This window comes from Triturus cristatus, chromosome 7 (genome assembly GCF_964204655.1).
Source record: "Triturus cristatus chromosome 7, aTriCri1.1, whole genome shotgun sequence".
Lineage (NCBI taxonomy): Eukaryota > Metazoa > Chordata > Amphibia > Caudata > Salamandridae > Triturus > Triturus cristatus.
The window spans coordinates 561899375-561922488 of NC_140590.1; the positions used below are offsets into that span (position 1 = coordinate 561899375).

The 23114-nt window shown below is 48.4% G+C and overlaps 1 protein-coding gene across 1 annotated transcript in view; it reads right to left on the reverse strand.

Moving 5' to 3' along the window:
* LOC146810124 (proton channel OTOP2-like) overlaps window positions 1-23114 on the reverse strand; it is a 228097-nt gene that overhangs the window by 88598 nt on the left and 116385 nt on the right. The window contains exon 3 of the mRNA XM_085617071.1: window positions 12121-12254. Within this exon, the coding sequence (XP_085473197.1) occupies window positions 12121-12254 (134 nt within the window). The remainder of the gene's footprint in view (window positions 1-12120; window positions 12255-23114) is intronic.

Genomic DNA, 23114 nt, shown 5'->3' on the forward strand with positions numbered 1-23114 from the left:
AAAGCATAGATGTGTTGCGTCTCTTCCACTGCATCCCTAAAGAAGAAGAGGCTTTAAACACCCTGCGCTCTTGAAAGACCATCAGACATAACACAGGAGAAAAAGTGGTTTTGGCTGATGTAACCCGTGTTTACACAACATCCAAACATGCAAAGCGTGGAACATGATAGGGCCAGATGTGAGAAGTACTAAGTAAACTCAGGAAGGTATAATGTGATTGTATTTCTATTCTGACTAATAGCTTACTACACCCAGCAAACAAAAAAAAAAAGATTTGGAAAAGATGACATGCCAAAGAGCTGCGAAACGCAACAAGACACAAACTTATTTCTGCAATCCAAAGTATGCTAGGGTATGATTTCTCTTGCAACAAGTTGATAAACTGATGGGACGAGGATTCTGATCCCTGAATTGGAAGCTACGAAATGACGAGGTCACGCGCCTAGGAACGTGGGCTGACGTCTCCATGTCTGGCGGCAGAAGCCATCGCTTCCCCACAGGAAAGCAGGCAAACTATACAGAAAAACTGAAATTAATACAAATCCCAGGTTACCCCAGGTCTTTCTTAAAAAATGTAAACAAAGCCAGACATTTTTACATCTCTGGACTTCTTATTAGCGGGTCCTTTCGTATCTGCTGGTTTGTTGCCTGTCGGGAGAGTTTGTTTAGTTTGTAGTCCTGGAACTCTTTAGTTGAAGATGTGAGGGGACCATCTAAACAAAGGAACTGGTGGCTACCTGTATTGTGGTTGAACCTCTCTGATCAGTTCTATCTTTGGGATAACTGTGGCTGCTGAGGTGGGTCTACAAATGCACTGTGTTTTTCTATCTACCAATCCTAGCACGCGGTGGCCATCATGGGTGTAGCAGAAACCTGTGTTCACTCTCTCCCATGGTTTCTACAGCATGGCTCTGAGAGGTAGGTTGCAGCTCTATCGTCAGCCTCAGCAGGTTGGTGCATGTGGTCCTGTGACAGTTCTACATGGGCTTTTCTGCCATGGAATCAAACTCCTTGCATTGTCACCTTAAACTTTCCCATGCCTTTTTGTCCATTACATGCAAGTTTGAAGGAAGATCCAGTCAGTGAGCACCTTACGGATCACCAGACTTGTGCCTCAGACACAAGCCCGTGCAGGGAAATGGTGTGTTGATTTTTTAAGAATATTTATAGCGTCTCTCTTACATCTCAAATTTCAAATCAGCTATTTTTCTTAAATATTCCTGCTGCTTTGCTGCACCACAAGAGTGTCTGTTTTATGCCATGGCTGCTGATCTTTGATCATTTATGACAGCCTTTGGTACGGTGGTCTCCATGAGGGTTCACACAAGCTTTTCAGTGTCCTATGCTTATTTGTTCTCCTGTGCTGAGGTATTTCACAGTTGCCCGGCGTGCTAGCCAATTAGGTTATCATACCGGATTGTTATTTTACAATAATTTGTTATTCTTCTAGCGGAGTACAGTTCCTGTCCCAATTCAATTATGCAAGTTCTTGGATCTTTATTTGCCTTTTTTTTTTATTTGCTTGTAGTTTCACTCTAGTAGGGATATGCAGTTGTGGCATCTGAGACTTGCTAGTCTCTGATGTCATGATGCCATGGTTACCTATGGTTCCATGATCATGGTTGTGTTCTGTACTGAGTTTCCTAGGTGTTAGAATGTCTTGGTTCAAATGCATGGAGCTGTTACCCAGACTGGCTGTGGCTTGGATGGGTCTTCCTTCTCCTTGGAATAAACCTGAACACCTTTGCCACATCCTTGTGTCCTGCATCATTCTTTCAGCTGCATGAGGATCCTACACTGGCGTAGTCGGCAGCTGGAAAGAAGGAGGACCCAATAGTCTCAACATCTTTTCAACTTTGTCCTGAATTCGGTGTGTGTTTTTCACTCATCACTCACAAAGCATTGTGCTGCATTACTTCAATTTGGGGACTGGGAGCTTTCGCCGTGTTTACACACCCTTATTTCTCTGGTGTGTGAGAGTCGCCGTGGGCTCGTCCCTACTTTGACCCTTCCTGCCAACTTCTGGGCACTTGTGGGTACTACAGTGCAGTGCTAAGCGTACTTCACTTTCGCACTGAGCCCCTGGTACTTTTGGGTCAACTCGAGCTCGTCCCCACTTTTCCCCTGCAGGGATTATACTTTTTCAAAGGCCTAATGTAGCGGTGGGGAGGCTGTGTTTATCACTATATTTCTGGATGTTTAAAGCCGTCACTACTTTGGTATGCCTCTGCTAGCTTTCAACTCCTTCAATAACCTAATGTACCGGAGGCGAGGGTGCGCCTGCCACCACAGTTGTGTGTGTTTAAAATTCAACTAACGGCTTCTCTCACCTCGTGCTTTGTCGCAAGCCTCACAGAATCTTCCATTCTTCAGCCCCAGTGTACTTTCTTCCTTCTGCGTTCCTTTGCTGAAGCTTCATTACACTCCATTCCTGGCTGTACCTTGCGTTCCACGTTGGGTCTTGACCTTTGGCGGCACGCATTTCACGCAGTGTGCCACCATCTTGTGTTTTCATCGTTTGGCTCCTGGTTTCTCTGCGTGCCACGACTGTGACACGCACATATAAACTTGAAACATCTATTTCTGATTTACCCTGACGTCATCTTACATTGCTGAAAGACGTCCTACGCTGGAGGAGGGATTTCCAGAACTTTTGGAATATTTCTCAAGGGTACTTGCTTCCTTCTTGAGCAACTGTTGGTATGGTTGTCTAGCAACAAGCCTGAAGCTCTCTCTTGTTTCTCCCTTATTAACGTCAGCACTAGCGCCTCAAATTATCTACATCAGCTGCTCTCAGGGTAAGCCTCGTCTGTACTCCGGTGACAGGCACACCTTTACATTATTTATTACGACAACTGCCTGCCTGCACTTCGGTGACAGGCACACCTTGTCATTTATGTCACAATCATTTGCAAGCAAATTCAGTGACAGGCACACTGTTGTTTCTTCAACTACACATGTTTAAGTTTCACTTGTGTGCCACATCTGTGACACACACACATTCCTGCATTTGGTTGCTGTCTGCTACTTCTGTGACGCACACAAATGTGTCACATTTGACATTCTGAAAATTGTTACGTACATTGTTGTTTTCCTGCCTTCTGATCCTTCTTTTTCAGTACACTAGGGTTACTTTCACACCTAGTAGTCATGCAAAATGTGGCAGCTCCTCCCTATTTTTATGTCACCGGGTGAACCTGGAATTAAATGACAAAAGTGGAAAAAGGTTTTTGAGCGCTATGCCAAGGTTTGTGGCGTAAGCCTTAGTGCTGAGCGCAGAACATCTCTTCTTTTGCATTGCCTTGGCTCGGAAGGGCAAGATGTTTTTGATAACCTGCCTGAGCTTAGCGATGCAGAAAGCAGAGACCTCAATGAATTTGAGATCTGTATGAAAAAGCTTGACAAGCATTATTTGCCCAAAGTAAGCACCATACTAGAAAGGTACCAATTTGTAAAGAGACTGCAAAATGATTGTGAATCGGTTGAGGTGTATGTCACTCAACTTTGGAAACTCGCCTCTTCCTGAAAATTTGGTGAGTTGCTTGATGAGAGAATCAGGGACCAATTCATGTTGGGGTGCAGTATTGAAAAGGTTTGTGAGGAACTCTGGTTGAGAGATGAACCTTCTTTAGATGAAGTGTTACAAGTGGCAAAAAGGATTGAACATTCATTAAAGTGTGTTGATACATTGAAGAAAGACAAACAAGTTTCTGTACAAGTTGTCAAGGAAGAAGCCAAGACTGTATCTAAAGATGATAGAACTGTCAGGTCTAAAAACAAGCCATTTGTTCCTAAGTGTTTCAGGTGCGACAATTTTGGACATTTCGCCAATGATAAAAAATGTCCCGCTTTGAAGGTGATCTGTTCAAAATGCAAGAAAAAGGGTCATCTTTCTGTCGTTTGCAAGAGCAAGTTGTCTGCATCTAATGTTAAGTGTATTGAAACCGATGTTCTTGAGGAAGACTTTGTATGTGGACAAATTGCTGTTCAAATTGATTCTAGTTTGGAACAAACTTTTTCTTCTGAACAAAAATCTTGTCCTGTTGACACAATTCTGGTGGAACGTGAATCTACCAGAGTTCTTTTTGATTCAGCGGCTAAAATCACCATAGTATACAAAACCTTCTATCAGACTAAACTTTTTTTTTTTGTCATATTTATTTATTGGATTTTCAAGAAGATACAAGATACAATGTATACAACCCCAAACAATTCTTGTGTACCAGTTCAAGCTACGCTACAATTCAAAAAGTACATCATTATCATACATGATCAGCTGCCCAACACAGCAATGCGGATATAAATCCCAGAGATAGTATACATGAAACAAGAAACATTCAGAGGCAATGACATCAGAATATAACATCAGTGACCAGAGTGTGCTTTGTGATTTCGAGTTCTATCAAACTAAACTTGCCTGCAAGATTTCCCTTCTGAAGCGTGACATACGCCCTTTGGCCTATGGTGGTGAGCCCATACCACTTTGTGGTTACTTCCTGGTTCTCATTGAGTACGGGGGGCGATGTGCTTCTGGTAAAGTTTACGTTTCTCAAAAAGGTGACAGCATCATTAGCTGGTTTCACCAGGGAGACTTAGGAGTCATGCTAGACCCAATTAGTTCTTCTCCCATCACTCTCAAACAAAAGGTTCAAGCTATTCATGTGAATTCTGATGTCAATGTTGAAACACGCATTAGAAGGAAATTTCCCAAAGTTTTTAGAGAAGGACTTGGTTGTCTTAAAGATTTGAAATTGGACATTCCTTTACGCCCCAATTCACAACCTTCTAGCTGCAAGGTCAGAAGCGTACCTTTAGCTGTGAGAGAAGAGATGAAGAAGGAATTAGAGAAACTCAAGAAAGGGGGAATAATTGAGGAAGTTACTAGCACTAATTGGCTTGCTCCGGGTGTGGCTGCATGCAAGGCCAATGGGTCACTACGCTTGTGTGTGGACTTGAGGCAACTCAACAATCAATCAATCAATCAGTCATTTGTAAAGTGCACTACATACCCGCGAGGGTCTCAAGGCGCTGGGGGGGGCCGCTACTGATCCAACTGCCAGGTCTTCAGCATCCTCCTGAAGGTCAGCAGGTCTTGGGTCTGTCGTAGGCTCAGTGGGAGGGTGTTCCATATCTTGGCGGCGAGGTGGGAGAAGGATCTCCCGCCGGTGGTTGTTCTTCGGATGCGCGGGACGGTGGCGAGTGAGAGGTCAGCGGAGCGGAGCTGGCGGTTGGGGATGTAGAAGGAGAGCCGTCTGTTGAGGTAGGCTGGGCCGGTCTTGTGGAGTGCCTTGTGTGCGTGGATGAGGAGCTTGAAGGATATCCTCTTGCTGATGGGGAGCCAGTGCAGGTCCCTCAGGTGGGGGGTGATGTGGCCGTGGCATGGTACGTCGAGGATCAGTCGTGCTAAGGCGTTGTAGTCGTTTGATGAGCTTGGTCGGGGCTCCCGCGTAGAGGGCGTTTCCATTGTCGAGACTGCTGCTGACGAGGGCCTGGGTGACTGTCTTTCTTGTATCTGTCGGGATCCATCTGTAGATCTTGCGGAGCATGCAGAGGGTGTTGAAGCAGGAGGAGGAGACGGCGTTGACCTGCTTGGTCATTGAGAGCGTTGAGTCGAGGATGATTCCCAGATTGCGTGAGTGGTCGGTGGGTGTCGGGGCTGCTCCTAGTGCCGCCGGCCACCAGGAGTCGTCCCAGTCTGAAGGGTTGGAGCCGAGGATGAGGACCTCAGTCTTGTCCGAGTTCAGCTTCAGACGGCTAGTCTTCATCCAGTCGGCGATGGCCTTCATTCCTTCGTGGAGGTTGGCTTTGGCGGTGATGGGGTCCTTGGTGAGGGAGAGGATCAGTTGAGTGTCGTCGGCGTAGGAGATTATGTTGAGGTGGTGCTGTCGGGCGATGTGTGCGAGGGGGGCCATGTAAATGTTGAACAGTGTCGGGTTGAGGGAGGATCCCTGGGGTACGCCGCAGATGATCTCGGAGGCTTTGAACCGGAATGGGGGGAGACGGACACTCTGGGTTCTGCCGGAGAGGAAGGAGGTGGTCCATTCTAGCGCCTTGTCTCGCATCCCTGCGGCGTGGAGGCGTGCGCGTAGTGTGCGGTGGCAGACGGAGTCGAAGGCGGCGGAGAGGTCTAGGAGACTTAGTGCTGCAGTCTCGCCGTTGTCCAGCAGGGTCCTGATGTCGTCGGTGGCGGCGATAAGGGCAGTCTCGGTACTGTGGTTGCTGCGGAACCCTGACTAGGAAGGGTCCAGCATTCTGTTTTCTTCAAGGTATCGGGTTAGCTGTCTGTTGACGATTTTCTCGATGACCTTGGCCGGGAAGGGGAGCAGAGAGATGGGCCGGAAGTTCTTGAGGTCTCTTGGGTCAGCCTTGGGTTTTTTCAGTAGGGCGTTGATCTCGGCGTGTTTCCAGCTCTCTGGGAAGGTCGCGGTCTCGAGGGAGAGATTGATGACGTTGCGCAGGTGGGGTGCGATGGAGCTGCTTGCTTTGTTGAAGACGTGGTGCAGGAAGGGATCTGACGGAGAGCCGGAGTGGATTGTGCTCATGGTCTTGATGGTGTCATCAATAATCACGTTGGCCCAGGCTAGCAGGGGGTCGTGGTCGATGGTGTGCGGGTCTGTTGTGTTGCTGTCTGTTGGGTCTGTCTGGGTGTTGAAGCTGTTGTGGATGTCTGCTATCTTGCGGTGGAAGAAGGCGGTGAGGGAGTCGCACAGGGCTTGTGACGGCGGGATGTCGTTAGTGTTGGAGCTAGGGTTGGAGAGTCCCTTCACGATGTTGAAGAGCTCCTTGCGGTCTTTGAACGAGGTTCTCTTGGAGGTTCTCTTGGAGGTCCTGATGAGGTGGTGGTGGTTGCGGATGGCGTCCTTGTGTGCTGTGCGGTTGTCCGGAGTTTGTTCGCTGTGCCATTTCTTCTCTAGTTTCCGGCAGGCTTGCTTGGAGGCTAGGAGTTCTGGGGTGAACCAGCTGGCCCTCTTGCTGGTGTCTCTGTGGGGGGGTTTCTTCAGCGGGGCGAGGGTGTTGGCGTAGTCTTCGATCCAGCGTCTAAGGCTGTGGGCAGCGTCGTCGGTGTTGGAGGGTTCGGTGGGTGGGCTGAGAGCGCGGTTTGCATGTAGTCGGTCTTCGGTGATTTTGCTCCAGCAGCGGCGAGGGATCTGTTGGGTGCGGTGGTGTGTGGTGGGTTTCTGGAAGGTGAAGTGGATGCAGCGGTGGTCAGTCCAGAGGAGTTTGGTGGTGTGGCTGACGGAGACGTGCGGGCTTGAGGAGAAGACGGGGTCGAGCGTGTGGCCGGCGGAGTGGGTGGGCGATGTGTGGTAGTGTATAGCTATCCACTGCCTAACATTTCAGAATTGCTAGCGTTGTTGGGAGGTGCCCAAGTCTTCAGTACCATTGATTTAGCATCCGCCTATCACCAGATTGAGTTAGCAGAATCTTCAAGGGATCTTACGTCCTTTATTACCCCGTTTGGGACTTTTAGGTTTATTCAGATGCCTTTTGGCCTGGTGTCAGCGGCGTCTGTTTTTCAGCGGGCAATGCAGAGGGTTCTCAAAGATTGTAATGGTGTTTGCGTCTACCAAGACGACATTCTTGTATTTGGTAAAGATCATGAGGAACATGAGAATCGCCTCGATATTGTCTTGGGTAGGCTTGAAGCAGCTAATCTCACCATAAAGTTGGAGAAGTGTCGGTTTGCGACTTCTTCCATTCACTACTTGAGGCACACAATCTCAGGAGAAGGTATTGTGCCTAAATCAGGTCTAGTAGATAATATCTCTCACATGCCAGCCCCATCTTGTAGAGAAGAACTTATGAAGTTTTTCGGTATGATCGAATATTATAATAAGCTTATTGAGGGTTTTGCAGAACATTGCACCAGTATGAGGGGGCTCTTGAAGAAAGGTATCGAATTTAAGTGGAGTGAAGATTGTAATTGTGAATTTGTTTCTCTTAAGAGGAAGCTCAGTCGTGCCCCTAATCTCAAGAGTTTTAAACCCTCCAAAACCTCTATTGTTACCACAGATGCCAGCCTTAAGGGGTTGGGTGCTGTACTTCAGCAAGAAGGTGAGAAGGGCATGGAAACCATCACGTTCATCTCTAGAGGGCTTAAGGATCCTGAGTCGCGTTACTCCGTGATTGAGCGCGAAGCTCTCGCGGTATTTTGGGCCAAGTTTCTTTCGGGAACAAAATTCTTAGTTAAAACTGAGCACAAGCCCCTGTGTGAGATTTTCTCTAAACAAGGGATAGACCAAGTCTTTGGTAGGATAAGCAAATGGGTCATAGCTCTCCAAGTATATGACTTTGAGATCAGGTACATCCTTGGTGTGGAGAACAGTGTTGCTGATATGCTTTCGAGATTGGTTGTTGATGGACCCCTTGATTATAACCTTGATGAAGATTGGAGTGAAAATTATTTTCATGTGTGTGTGGTGGGTGAAAGGATTATTGATGAATGTCAGTGGGCCCTCAAGTTATCCTTGGATCCTGTGTTGTCTGAGGTAATGGGTTTCATCCGCAATGGCTGGCACCCGAAAAAACAGGCATCTGAGGAGGCTTCCAAGTTCTGAGGGGTCAAAGATGAATTGGCAGCGTGTGATAAGATGCTTGTACGTGGCACACGGTTAATACCTCCACTTGAGCTTCGCAAAGAGTTGGTGGATTTGGCTCATGAGTCTTACTCTGGTATGTCTAGGTCTGGTCCTCTTACTGGCGGCCTGGAATGGATATACAGGTTGAAAGGATCATAAGGGACTGCATGGTGTCTGCTACGAGTGAAAGAGTCCAACCGATGGTTATCAGGGAGCTTCCTCACGGGCCTTGGAAAGAAGTGCCTCTAGACATTGTGGGTACTGTTCATTCCAATGGTCAGCAAATTTTCATTTTGGTTCTCCTATATTTATTTTCCAGGGGGCCCGAAATCCTCTTTACTTCTAGCATAGAGACTGTTCAAGTAATTACATTTTTAGAGACTCTCATAGCCAGAGAAGGGTACCCTGAATCCATTCTCAGGGACAATGGGGTGCAGTTAGTCTCGAAAGAAATGGAAACCTTTTTGAAGAACCGGGGCATAAAACATAAAAAATGCTCCCTTTACCACCCGGAAACCAATGGGATGGTGGAAAGGTTCAATAGGGTGTTGAAAGAAACTATCTGCTTGGCCAAAAACTCTGGGCTTAACTGGAAGGAACAAGTCCTAAGAAAGGTTGAGAATTATAGAGTAACTCCTCACAGTCCTACCGGTCAATCTCCCTTTGTTCTCTTCAAAGGAAGGGCTCCATGTACCCCAGTTGAACCCTCATGGGTAAGGCGTCTGGAGGAGTCTGTCTCTGGATCCTCTCCTCAAAAGAATGTAATTAACTGGCGGAAGAAAGAAGAGGCTAAATGTTTAGCTAGGAAATTGAATTTTGATGCCAGGAAATCCACTAAAGATACAGTGGTTAAGGTCGGTGATTGGGTGGTTATCAAACTCCCGGGCTCTAGAGTTAAGTTTTCAAGCCTATGCATGTTGTTAAGGTGTTAAAAAATGCTGTAAGGACTCAGGACCACAGAATTTGGAATCTAAGTATAATTTCTGTGTGTTCTTATCCCATTTTGTGTGAAAAGTCTACATTTGGAGCAGATTCTACTACTGACTCTTTTGCTTCTCCACGTGTGTCTTCTAGGGTTGTTAAGAAGCCATGCTATTTAAAGGACTATGTTTCATAATCATCATATTGTGGGGGGTTTTCTCACTTGTTTTTTTGTTGTTTGTTACCTCCATACATCTTTCTTTTCTGTGTTAACGGGGGAAGGTGTGTGGCATCTGAGACTTGCTAGTCTCTGATGTCATGGTGCCATGGTTACCTATGGTTCCATGATCATGGTTTTGTTCTGTACTGTGTTTCCTAGGTGTTAGAATGTCTTGGTTCAATGCATGGAGCTGTTACCCAGACTGGCTGTGGCTTGGATGGGTCTTCCTTCTCCTTGGAATACACCTGAACACCTTTGCCACATCCTTGTGTCCTGCGTCATTCTTTCAGCTGCATGAGGATCCTACGGCAGTTAACAGCTTCATCCATTTTTTTCTTTCAATGTGTTTGTTTTTGTTGGTTCTATCGTTCTTTTACGTGATGTAGTATGGCCTTCCTCTGGGATTTTGTTGTTGCAGCTGCGGCAAAAACAGCTTCACATCGTAGTTGATTTTGTTACAAACTGATCATTTCTGCAAGGCAGGCACAGTAAAGTGGCCTTTCACATCTGCAGTATCGAAAATGAAGTAGGTTTTATTGTTGTTTGGAAATGATTTTCCCTGTTGCCTCACACTTTTGTGGGTATTCAATTATGTGCCCTTCCCGGCTCCTGTTTACCCTTCACAGTCATCTTCATTGCCTATATGTCAGAGGTTTATGCTTTAGACAGCTCAGTGCAGTTTCCTCGCTCTATCATCTCCAACAGTGTGATTCCAGTTTCTCTGGATGGCTGTGCCTGAATTTGCCTTACTAAACATGCTTATTTTTGTGTTTACTGTCTCAAGTGCATACTGGCAGACTATAGAAACATATAGTTTATATTCCCATGTGGTGCAAATTTGAGGTCTTGTACTACATGAGTGGCTTCCCACCTAACACTGACATCTTCTCCTTCATTGGACAAAGAGAAAGATGGCTTATTTACATATTCACCAGCAAGATTGAGTAATTCTCTGAGGTCTCATCTGTTTCTTTTATAAATAGCACAAAGTTCTTGAACGAGACCCCCCAATACTTACACCTCCCTTTTCTAGACTGCTCTGACGCAGGAGTTTTGAAAGCGCAGGATGACAGCAGCACATTGTGTGCCAGCACCTTCCACTTCTATGCTATGCCCCAAGCAGGTTTGGTATTGGGAAGTGATCCCATCTTTCTCACCAGTTTTTGCGATGCGGACTGAGGGGCACTAAGCACTCTAGGCATTTAAGTCACACTGCATGGGTGAAATAAAGGGATCCTTGGGTGCTCTGCCCGCTGGTGTTTAGGTAGTGCACATTTATAGAACTTAAGTCTCCATTCCTGGAGCTGTTAGCGCTTGCGGGCTTGGGAGTACTCAGCCAGGGCCCCATTTAAATGGCACATACAGCAGAGGCACTGAGATCCTAGCTATCTTTGCTGACTCAGTGGGAGTGGGAAAAGGCTGTATATTGAAAGCAATCAAGTGAGGGTTTTTGGCTCCATGTTTTCTCAGCATCCATTCAAATATATAAGTTTGGTGGAAGAGCTTTCAGAGTGGTTGCCAGAGATTGTGGAGTCACCTCCCACTCCCTTCTGATTGAATCAAAATGGACTGAGGAAAAAAGAGGAAGCTTGCTGTGTGCAAACTGACTTCCATCAGTGGCTTCTTGGGTCCTTCTAACTCAGATGTATGCTGGTCGGGGGGCAGAGGTGCTTAGGATTCCCCTTACTGCATTACTTTTGTCTGGCAGCAGCAAGAGAGCTTTAGAGAGAGTTGTACAACGTGCTTTACAAATATCCATAAATAAATCAGTGCTTAATTTGTAAAATAATAAGTGCCAGGGTTCTCGTCAGGAGGTCACTGCAACTTGCACCACACGTTGCCTCTGCCATGCTGCCAATGATAGTCACAACACAACTACTAACCATCACACTCCTAACAAGTGAGAGAAGTCGGACAATTTCAAGTCCCCCAAAGCTTTAAGGATGGCTTGGGAAGCAGGCAATAGTCACTGTTAATGTGTATTGAATAAATAATTAACTGTTGTTGCGGTCATCTCTAGATGAGCCAGACAGTACCACCTTGTGGCAGACTGTCACAAGCGCCGGTGTTGAGAGATAAGTGCCAGTACCGAGCAACGAAAACCACAGGCTCAAATTAAGCACTGAAATACATTAATGCATTCACGACAATATGCAAATAATGTTACTCCCAAACTGTAAGGGGTTCCCAAAGCTATGTGTGGAATCTTTTTGGGGTGACATTTGGCTTCATTTAGCAAGAGTCTCCATGTCACTATTGTTTCTCCACTGGGACCTGAGAGGATGCAGCAGGCAGAGAGCCAGAGATTTAACTAAGCAGGAATGTTAGTGGGGGCCCCGGGGAGTACTGTGGTCCCTCAGAGTGGGGCGCGATGAACAAGAAGTATATCACTGCTCTCACCTGAACAATCACGAACACAGCTTGGATCACGGGGAAGATGATCACACGTGTAGGTCTGGAGTTGTTGTCTATTTGAATTGCAATGCTGAACCCGTCCAACGCCAGAGTGCATAGCCCGAAGAGGAGGAGGCCACCTGTCCAACGAGAAAGAATGGTCAGTCTTCCATAATCTGCTGTCACGTGCAACAATCACAAACACAATCACAAATGTTGCCTTTTATGTGTCAAGACAAGAATCAGGCACCATTAGACAAAGAATGGTTGTAGACTTCAACTCACAGTAAATGCGTTATTCAAAGAATTGTTACAGTTCAATTCACAGTAAATGCATTAGACAAAGAACAGTTATAATTCAACTCGGTTCAATTCACAGTAAATGCATTGGACAAAGAACAGTTATAATTCAACTTGGTTCAATTCACAGTAAATGCATTGGACAAAGAACAGTTATAATTCAACTCGGTTCAATTCACTGTAAATGCATTAGACAAAGAACAGTTATAGTTCAACTCGGTTCAATTCACAGTAAATGCATTAGACAAAGAACAGTTATAGTTCAACTCGCAGTAAATGCTCGCTCTGTGCATCAGTTAATCAGTTTCAATTAGGATGGTTGAGTATATGTAATTACTATTCATGTATTTTATCCCTGTTACATTTCTTCACAGCATAATCAATGTGATTCACTACATCTTTACTCAATAGGAGGAACTTTTTAGCATTATAAGAATGTTTGGGAGCGTGGGGTAAAGCTGCAAATAGTTTTGCAGCACTTGCATAACCATGTGATCCTATCCGCTGTGACGACAACGACCAGTGACAAGTGTGGGCAAAGGTCTTGCTTTTTATGAAGAGCTGCAGAGCTCTTCGCTCTGACAATGCTTGCTTTATTTGGCATTGTTTTAAGTTAAACTAAATGATTCCAAGATGGTTGCTGTTGTTTCGTGCAATAAGAACAACCACACAAAATATTTGCACTTAGCATAAAAGGTCACTTTATTAGGTCAGGCAACATAAATTAGAATCTTGCTACAATAAACATTCTTGGAACAAAAAACCCCATTGTCATTACTCTTGAAACTTTTTGCTATCCAACCAAATATTCCCCACAAGACTTCTCATCAAAAATACAATCCCAATCAACCTTTCCAATGCCCCTCCCCCACCCCAGAGGGAAAAATATGCCCGCTCCAGACCATGCAACCACAAAGAAAAAATGCCATCCAGGAAAACCAGAGAGTTTTCCTGCCCCCCTACCCCTCCTTTAAACAAAAATTATGTTTGCTGCCACAACCTTAGTGGATATTAAAGGAACACCAAAGATTCTCGCACCAAAAATCCGCCAATAGATCTCTCAACTCCATTAAATAGTATGCCTGGCCCATTTGTGACAAGTGCACCCCGTCTTCCCTGAAAAGATGATATTCCGCACCCGTGATATTATCACGAGCTAAAAACTTTATCCCCATTGCAGAACAAAAAATTTTCATTTCCCGATTGTGTTTCCTGCGAGCCCTTTCCATCGCCGTATGGTTGCGAGCTCCCCTCCAATGGTGCCTGTAAATAAATTCAGTCCAAGCCAGAGTTGTACCTACCCAGTTATTCTTGAGCACCGCCAAGTTCACTTTCATTTTCTTCAAAAGGGATAAACCGGAAAATGCCACAAGATCATTTTCCCCCAAATGGATTATTAATAAATCAGGGAAACCTCTAGCAGAAGACAGCTCAGGGAGCATAGGAAATAAATCATCCCACTTCATCCCCCCTTTCCCCTGCCATACAACTTCATGTCCCTTGCTAGGCAAACCAAGAGCTCGGCCATAAATCTGCTGTTGGGCGAAGCTGGCTGACCACTTTACAAATGAATGGCCCACTATCCATGTCCACCTCTTTGATGATAATGAACTTTTAACATGACCTAGCGGGGAAAAAAACAAAATTAGTCCACATAGTAAATAACATCTCATTTCCTTACATAACGTGTGCAGCAATCAGATTTCCATCTCCCAATCTTTTTAATGTCATCCAACCCCCAACCCAATCTGTAGGCTTCAGTCGCTGCCCCTATCCGAAAAGAGTGAGTCCCAAAAAATGCGGGGGGTTTTCCCAACAATGATAAAGTTTTACGTAAAACTGCCAATAGTTGTCCACTAGTAATTTTACTCCCATTCTTGTGAATGAATATGTCCCCACGTTGTAGGCCTAAGAAAACAAAACATGACTCCCATTCCTTCACTGGACAACAATCCTGCACTCCGCTACCATTTAAAAAGATACAAGTGCCTCTACCCAGCTGATCAGTTTTTGACCTCCTCAAAAGAATCCTAACCTTCCCACCTTGCACTTGAATATCCTCTACCTGCATGCCCTTCTGATCCCGCAGACCTAACAACTCGGAAACTCTAAAAGCGCCAAAAAACAGCCAAATCATACAAAGTCTAAAACGTGAAACCTCCCACAAATCATAACAGCACACTGTTAACTGCTTTAAAATTTGTTGCAAAATGTGAAAAGAGATTGGCTCACGTAACTCCGAAGAAAAGGAACGTTCCCTCCCCAGACCCCTTAATAAAACATCCCCCGTAAACTCCTGTCCCCACCGCAACTGACTATAAATCAAAATGCCGGCCAATTTTCCTGAGATTGCTGTATGAGATAACCCCAAATTGACCAAATGCAAAACAAACCGTAACATAACCTCTCTGATACCGTCTGTAGAAAGAACCATTTTGTGAAACCTAACATAACTTAAAAACTCCAACCAGGCCTGACGATAACTGTGTCTAGTAGAAGGGGCTATAGAATTTTCCACCAGATCAACGATTCTCATTTCCCCAGCACCCAGATGTCTTTCGGGATCGAAGTTTTGCAGCCATCTGCCCCCGGCGCCAAACTGCAAAATTTCTGCCAATTGAATCGAGACAGAGCATCCGCAATTGAGTTATTAACACCTGGAATGTGTCTCCCTCGAAACACAATGTTTAATCTGAGACTTTGCAGCATAAAAACACGCAACAGGTGTAATACACGCACATCTTTTGCCTTATGCTTGTTAATTAGCTCCACAACAGCCATATAGTCAGTATGAAAAAGAACATTCCTGTCCTTAAACTCCTCCCCCCAAACTAAAACAGCCACTATGAGAGGGAACAATTCAAGAAAGGCTATGCTTCGGCCCTGTTGTAGCCAATGTGGAGGCCATTTTTCCGCACACCAACGACCCTCCCAAAAAATTCCGAAGCCATGCGCTCCAGAAGCATCTGAAAAAATCGGAAAATGCCAGATAGTATCATCTTCAATAAAATATAGAGAGACTCCATTAAAATCCTTCTAAAATTGCAGCCAAATTAGCAAATCCGCCTTAATCTGCTTGGTGAGCTTAATCCTGTGATGAGGAAGAAATGCCCCAGACATCGCCATTCCCAAGCATCTACAGAAGGTCCTGCCAGCACGCACCACGCGGCAAGCGAAATTCAAATAGCCCAAAAGACGCTGAACCTGCCTGAGCTGAACTTTTTTCTTGTCAATGATCTCCAATAAAAATGACCTAATCTCAGTCACTTTAGACGCTGGCAACCTAGCCATCATAAGTTCCGTGTCAATTTCAATACCTAAGAATGTAAGTTTGGTACCTGGACCCTCAGTTTTTTCCCGAGCCAAAGCAACGCCAAACTCCTCAGCCAATTGTTGGAAAATGTTCAGGCATATGTGGCACCGATGAGACTGAGCTTTGCCAATAAACAAGAAATCATCTAAATAGTGACCACTTTTTTTCCGAAAAACACCACTGAAGAAAAGTACTGAACATTTCGAAGAGTGCACATGACACCGAACAACCCATTGGGAGGACTCTGTCTATGTAAAAGAATCATTGAAAAACATGCCCAACAGCTCAAAATCTGATGGGTGAATGGGCAGTAAAGGAAACGCTGACTGGATATCACATTTAGCCAGTTCCGCACCACTCCCAGCTGTGCGTACCATCCTCAGGGCATCATCAACAGATGTATAAGACACATTGGAGTCTGACGGGGAAATGAAGTCATTAATGGACTGGCCCTCCGGCCACGATAAGTGATGGATTAGTCTAAATTCACCTGCCAAGGGGGGCGTGGCCGAGCCGAGCTGCAAGATGGCCGCCGTGTAACGGGGCTCTGCCGGCCGGACACCTAATCCGTCAGACAATCCGACCTTTGCCTTGCTTTTTGACCATTAAAATACACGGCGGGAAGTGCCCAGGTGAAGGGGATCCTAGCGGTGCCACTGCGGTTGAAATCGGCCTCGGAGATCCGGAGCTACACGGCCGGACTGGCCGAGCGGCTTTTGGGCACCGTACTGGGCGGAGACCTCTCCTACGCGAGACCCTGGTCGAGGGCCGCGATCAGGCGGATACGAGGCGGCTCTCGTGGACCCAGGTGAGATGTGGTGAGCCCTGCGACTGGCGCCCGAGTGGCTGCGGTGGCTTCCTGACGTGCTGAGGCCGGCCCCTGCTGGGGAACTGGTACCGGGGGGAGGCTGAGCTGGCGGACTGGCTGCCTAGGCCTATCCGGCGTGTCTGCGCCCTGGTCTGATGCCTGGGCCGATGGGTCTGCTGGAGTGAGGAGACGGGAGAAGGAAGCTGTGGCGCCTGCTGGTGGGCCCGATCCCTGCCCGCAGAAGGTGATATCCGGCTGCCGGAACCTGCCGACGACCTGCTCTAACCCTTGTGTGCCGGCGGGCCGGGGAGACACGGCGATTGAGAGGCTTACTGAGCGGGAGGTCGGCCGGGCTGCCTCCCGGGCCACTGCGAGAGGACGGTGAGGCCGCCATTGTTACCCGACTAACGCAGACCCGCGCCCTGAATGTGACGAGAGCTGGCCTGGTCTTCCCTACTTGGCGGTGTTCCTCGTGTGGAGGGGGTGACTGTGTGGTGACCACTCCACCTACGCGTTCCTTGCGCTTGGTGGCCTGCTTGTTGCTTGATACCCCTCGCCGCCATTGTTGGTAGGTGGCGGGCCCTCGGGGGAACCATGGGGAAATCGGACGCCAAACAGAGGAAGCTCCCCTTCGAGAAGTAGACCTTCCGTGGCGCCGAAGCGGTGCCGGAGTCGCAGACGGTGGTCCCTGAAACACAGTTGGACCCAACGCCGGACGATGATGTCAAAAGTATGTTCCGTGACCTTAAGGGCTGCCTAAAGGAAATTGATGGAAAACTCGACTCCATGGCCCAGCGACTGGATGGCATATCGCACAGGGTCGACAAGCATGAGGAGCGTATCACGGCGATGGAAGCGAGAATTGCGGACTGCGAGGAGGGCCACGGAGACACCCAGGAGAAGTTACTCCGAATGGACAGGGTCCTGGAGGTGATACGTGGGCGCAACGAAGATTTGGAAGCTCGCTCCCACCGAAATAATGTACGAATTATTGGGGTTGCCGAATCCACTAACATTGGAAATATGGAACTATTTGTGGAAGGAATGTTCCGTGAACTGTTTGGAGAGGGACTGTCGGCCATGTTCTTGGTTGAACGCGCACATCGCACGTTGGGGCCGCGACCCGTGCCGGGGGCTCCGCCGCGGCCAATCCTGGCCCGGGTTCTTAACTACCGGGACAGGGATACCATCCTGCGGTTGGCACGTGAAAAGGGGGAACTAACTTTTCAAAATATGGTTATCTCCTTGTTTCCGGATTTTACGCAGGCTGTGCAGGCCGCCAGGCGCGAATTCATACCGGCCAAAAAAATCTTCCAGAAGGTGGGGACTAAGTATGCGATGCTGTACCCGGCCAAGCTGCGGATCCATCATAAAGGGAAGCCCATGGTATTTACTACGGCGGCAGACGCGATCAAGTTTGCGAGACAGGCGGAACGTTCGCAACGTGAGAGGCGAGATGACCAAGAGAATCCGCCGATGGGACAGCTAAGTGACATTGAATGACATGACACAAAGACACGCGTGCCCATGCTGGGTCGCTATACTACATTAATGTAGGGCGCGCGCCCTATGTCCAACACTGAGTGTCCCTGAGACCTGCGGAGGGAGATAGGTCCGTCCCTGAGCTGAGAGACTGGTCTGTTCATGCATTATTAACACTACTAGTATCTTGCGGAGAACTGTGATGAGAAGCATGCAGGGACTTCCAAGCTGTACCTTGAGATACTGCTTTAAATGCTAGGCGGAAATGTCCGGCCACCCGGTCATTTATAGACTGGGGAGTGAGCCGGTAACCCCACGCCCCTGTGGGATGATTCCCGAGATACTATTGCAAGACAGTTTCAGTTGGGGGGGGTGGTGGGTGGGGATGATATCTCAACCTGATTGGGGGGTTGGAGTGGGTGGGGGGGGGTTGGGGTTATTGTTGGTAGGTTCTACATCACTACACTTTCTGGCTACACCACTACATGGCGATGCGGTCCAGACACGGGCAGACTTACTGTGGTTGCTGATTCATAGGACGGGAGGGCGAGATACCTGCGAGTGGGCCCTTCTACTGGGTCCCTCGGTGACCACACGTCTACATGAGAAAGGCACACACAAGCCGCCCTGACCGCGTTGCGCTGCCTTACCTGGAATATCCGTGGTCTTAACGATCACCGAAAAATACGCTTGACCCATGCACATCTGACACGACACCAAATAGATATATGTTTCCTACAGGAAACCCACTTGACTCGCGCCGCCGGGGACAAGCTTAGAAATGCATGGTGGGGAGAGGTACACACATCGGGTTGCTCCAACTACTCCCCTGGAGTGGCCATTCTTATCCGTAAAGGCCTTCCCTGGCAGACGTTCAAGGTACAAGCTGATTCGGATGGGCGCTACATCATACTACTTGGGCAGCTCTTTCATATGCCGATCACGTTGATTAATGTATATGGCCCCAACTCGGATGACCCTGGCTTTTTCCGGAATGTCTGGCACCTGGTGCAATCCCTGGGTGGGGGGGCTTGCTTGTGGGGTGGAGATTTCAATGCTGTACTTTCACTGGAGCTAGATAGGGAGGGGGTGGCCCGCACGCATCATCCGCTAGCGGCTGGCCTCATCCGTGGCCTAATGGCAGATTACACTCTACTAGACACGTGGCGCGTACTGCATCCCGCGGTTAGGGAAGGCACCTGCTTCACCCCGCACAGGGGTGCCTGGTCCCGCTTGGACTACTGGCTCTTAACCCCGCAGGTACATGTATGGGTCTCTGCAGTCACTCACAGGGCGCGTTCCCTCTCCGATCACTCTCCTGTCGAACTAACTCTGAATGTCCCCAAGCCATATATCACACCCTTCACGTGGCGGCTACCACCACATGCCCTGACAGATCAGGTGTTTCGGGAAGAGATTCATCAGCAAATACTTGACTACTTTGAGCTGAATGAGGGATCTGTGGCTTCGCTAGGCACGCTATGGGACGCATTTAAAGTGGTGGTAAGAGGCCACTGCATTGCGGGGCAGGCAAGGGTCCTAAAGACTATCAGGTGTTCGCTAGGCAAATTAGAGGATCGCCTGCATTCCTTAGAGGTGCAATATTGTTCGGACCCCTCGGCGGCCACGTTGGCCGAAACTCGCACAACGCTAACTGCATATCAGGAGGAGGCTGACAGGGAACTTAAGTTCCTGACTAAGCATGCTGTGGCCCGTAGATATGGAGAAGGGGACCGCCCGGGTAGAACACTCGCCCTGCTCCTGCGCGCACAAAGACCATCTCCCTTCATATCCTCAGTGATGACACAGGGAGGGGATAACGTATGCACTCCCCCTGAAATCCTAGATACGTTTCGGACCTTCTACAGAGACCTCTACAGGTCGCGGGAGGCCCACACGCCGGTGGAGCTTGCTGAATACTTGGATACTGTACAGCTTATCTGGTTCAATGCGCACCAAAAAGGCTACTTCGATCGGCCTTTTGAGGCGGATGATGTGCGGGAGGCCATAGGCTCCTTGGCGGCCGGAAAGGCGCCGGGTCCGGATGGACTGCCGGCGCAGTTCTACAAGGAATACGCAGATCTTCTGGTCCCCCGGCTGTTGGCAATGTATGCTGAGGCGGTCGAGTCGGGTATGCTCCCAGGGTCGCTTAGAGAGGCTGTCATCATCACCCTCCTGAAACCGGACAAGGATAGCCAACAATGCGACTCCTACCGGCCACTGTCATTAATTAACACTGATGCGAAGATTTTTGCGAAAATGCTGGCCACTCGGCTACAGCCGGTGTTGCCCCTCATGATCCGTCCGGATCAGTCGGGATTTGTACCGGGCAGATCGACCTCTCACAACCTCCGTACCCTCTTTGGAGTACTACACTATTTGGCCCCACATGTTAAGGCTGCGGCGGTGCTACTGGACGCCACCAAAGCGTTCGACTCCCTGGAATGGGGGTTCCTGTTTCCGCTGCTGCAGCGCATGGGTGTGAGTGAAGCCTTCATTGGCTACCTTAGACTGCTCTATACCGGCATCACGGCTAGGGTGAGAGTTAACGGGCTCGTCTCGGCGCCCTTTGCAATTCAGAGGGGTACCAGGCAGGGATGTCCCCTGTCGCCCCTGCTCTTTGCTATCGCCACGGAGCCTTTGGCTGCTCGCATCAGGCAGCATCACGCGGCTAGAGGCATTGGGTTCTCGTCGAGGGCCTTGACGGTATCACTGTATGCTGATGATATCACGTTATATGTCACTGATCCTCAGACGAACCTCTCCCCTCTGACGGGAGAACTGACGCATTATGGTCAATTATCGGGGGTGAATATAAATTGGGAAAAGTCGGTAATTATGCCCCTGACGTCCGGGACTCCCCGCTTTACTCCGGATTGCCCGCTGAAATGGGCCACTGGCCCGGTGCGATACTTGGGGATTTGGATAAGCACGGATAAACAGCAAATATGGACGGAGAATTATGGACGGGTGATGAGTTGGGTGGAGGAGAGGGTCGACCGCTGGAAGCACTTGCCCCTTTCGCTGGCTGGAAGAATTGCGGTGGCCAAAATGGTGATCCTGCCCAAACTCCTCTACCTGTTTGGGAATATCCCACTACCCCTGAATGCACATTTTTTGCGGCGGCTACGCTCGAAGATGGTGGAGCTGGCCTGGGGGGGTAAACAACCGAGGGTGGCATGGGAGACTCTGACTCTCCCACAGCGACAGGGAGGCCTGGCGGCGCCGGACTTCTCCTTATATGCTTACTGTGCACAGGCACAATTCCTGCATTACTGGGCACATCCTACACCGTTTCAACCACATGTGGCGATAGAGACGGACAGAGTAGCCCCGCTGCCGCTAAATGTAGCACTTTACGTGCCACACACCCGGAGATGCACGGACATAGACCCGGTGCACGCACTCAGGTGGGCATGGGATGGGCTGCGGCGGAGGGCCGGACTTGACCTTCTTTATTCACATTCTGTGCCCCTGCGCGGGAACCCGATGTGGCCGCCGCTGCACAGCATGCAGACCGGGGAGCGAGCTGAAGAGCTGGGCCTCCGCACTGGGGGCGATTTGTTTCCGGGAGACACCTTCCTAACTCCGGAGCTGATGTGTAATGCAGAGGCTCCGACGGTGCTGGACACGCTTCTTTACTATCAGCTCCGTCACTCGTGCCGGAGGTTGTCTCCCGCGTTCCCGGCGCCGCCGCCGGCCCTGCTTGCCTTGGAAAATGTACTAGCTGTGGAGTCCGGGCGCAAACTTATATCCCGCTTGTATGTGCAAATGCAGACTTGCCACCCCGTGATTCTGCCGGCGGCGCGGGGCATGTGGGCGGCAGAACTGGGTACGGATATTTCGGATCAACATTGGGACTTGTGCTGCAAGAATCTTGAGATTTTGTCCCCCAACTATAGGCTGCGCCTGATCCACTTCAAATATATACACATGACGTACCGTACCCCTAGCCGATTGCACCGGATGGGTTTAAGAGACACGGATGAATGTTGGCGCTGCTACACTCAGGGCGCCACCTTTCTGCATATGGCATGGAACTGTCCTACATTGTCGTCATTCTGGGCAAGGGTAGTAGAGATTATATGCGAAATCACTGGCCTACAGATCCCGTGCACCCCACAGGCTGCGCTGCTTGGTATTTTGCACATGGTTAAGCCCAAACACCGTAAGCTACCAGCGATGCTATTGTTACTAGCTAGAAGACAAGTTGCGATGCACTGGGGAGTTGCTACGTCACCTAGCATTCGAGCGTGGGTCACGAGCGCAGTCTACTGCCAGACACAACTTGCCCTATACTGGGAGCTTATGCCACTGCGTTCACGACCTAAGGACATTTGGGGGCCTTTCACACAATGGTTGGAGCAAGCTACACTGCAGGCGCTGTAACTCGATACTATTCCCTAAGGCGGACGTAAGATGGCGGTGACTGTATTTCTCAGGGGGACTTTTTGGGTGATGAATCGGATTGAGGTGACGCATGCGGGCGGGATGGGACGCTCGGCTGCTGAATGCCACGCACCTGATAGTGTAGCACTGAGTTCGTGTGATGGTACCCACATTGTGATGATCTGCTTGGTGTGGAGGCGTATCGTCATCGCTTGTCATATGTACACAACAGTGTGTGATGTTGTTTTAAGTTTGTTTTTGAAAACTGCAAATAAAAAGAATTAAAAAAAAAAAAATAATTCACCTGCCAATTTTTTGGGAACCAAACCCACCGGAGATATCATCAAATTCTTCAAAGGACAGTGCTTAAATGGACCTGCTATCCTGCCCTCCTGTATCTCCAAATCCAATTTCTTCTGCACCACTTGAGGCAACTCCTTCGCCGATTTTAAATTGTCAGACCATCTATTATAACGGGGACCCTGATAACCTATCTTAAAACCCTCCTTGAAACCCCAATAGAGTTTTGAAGCTGATTCCGTTTCAGGATACCCTTCCAACCACTGTGTCATGACCGATAACTTAATTGGGGTATGAGCCCTTTGAGATGAACTGCGGAAAAGCTCCCCTACCTCTTGGTGATTTTCCCTGTTCCCCAAACCTTTGGTTAACAAAACACTGGATGATGGCATGTTTCCCACCACACTG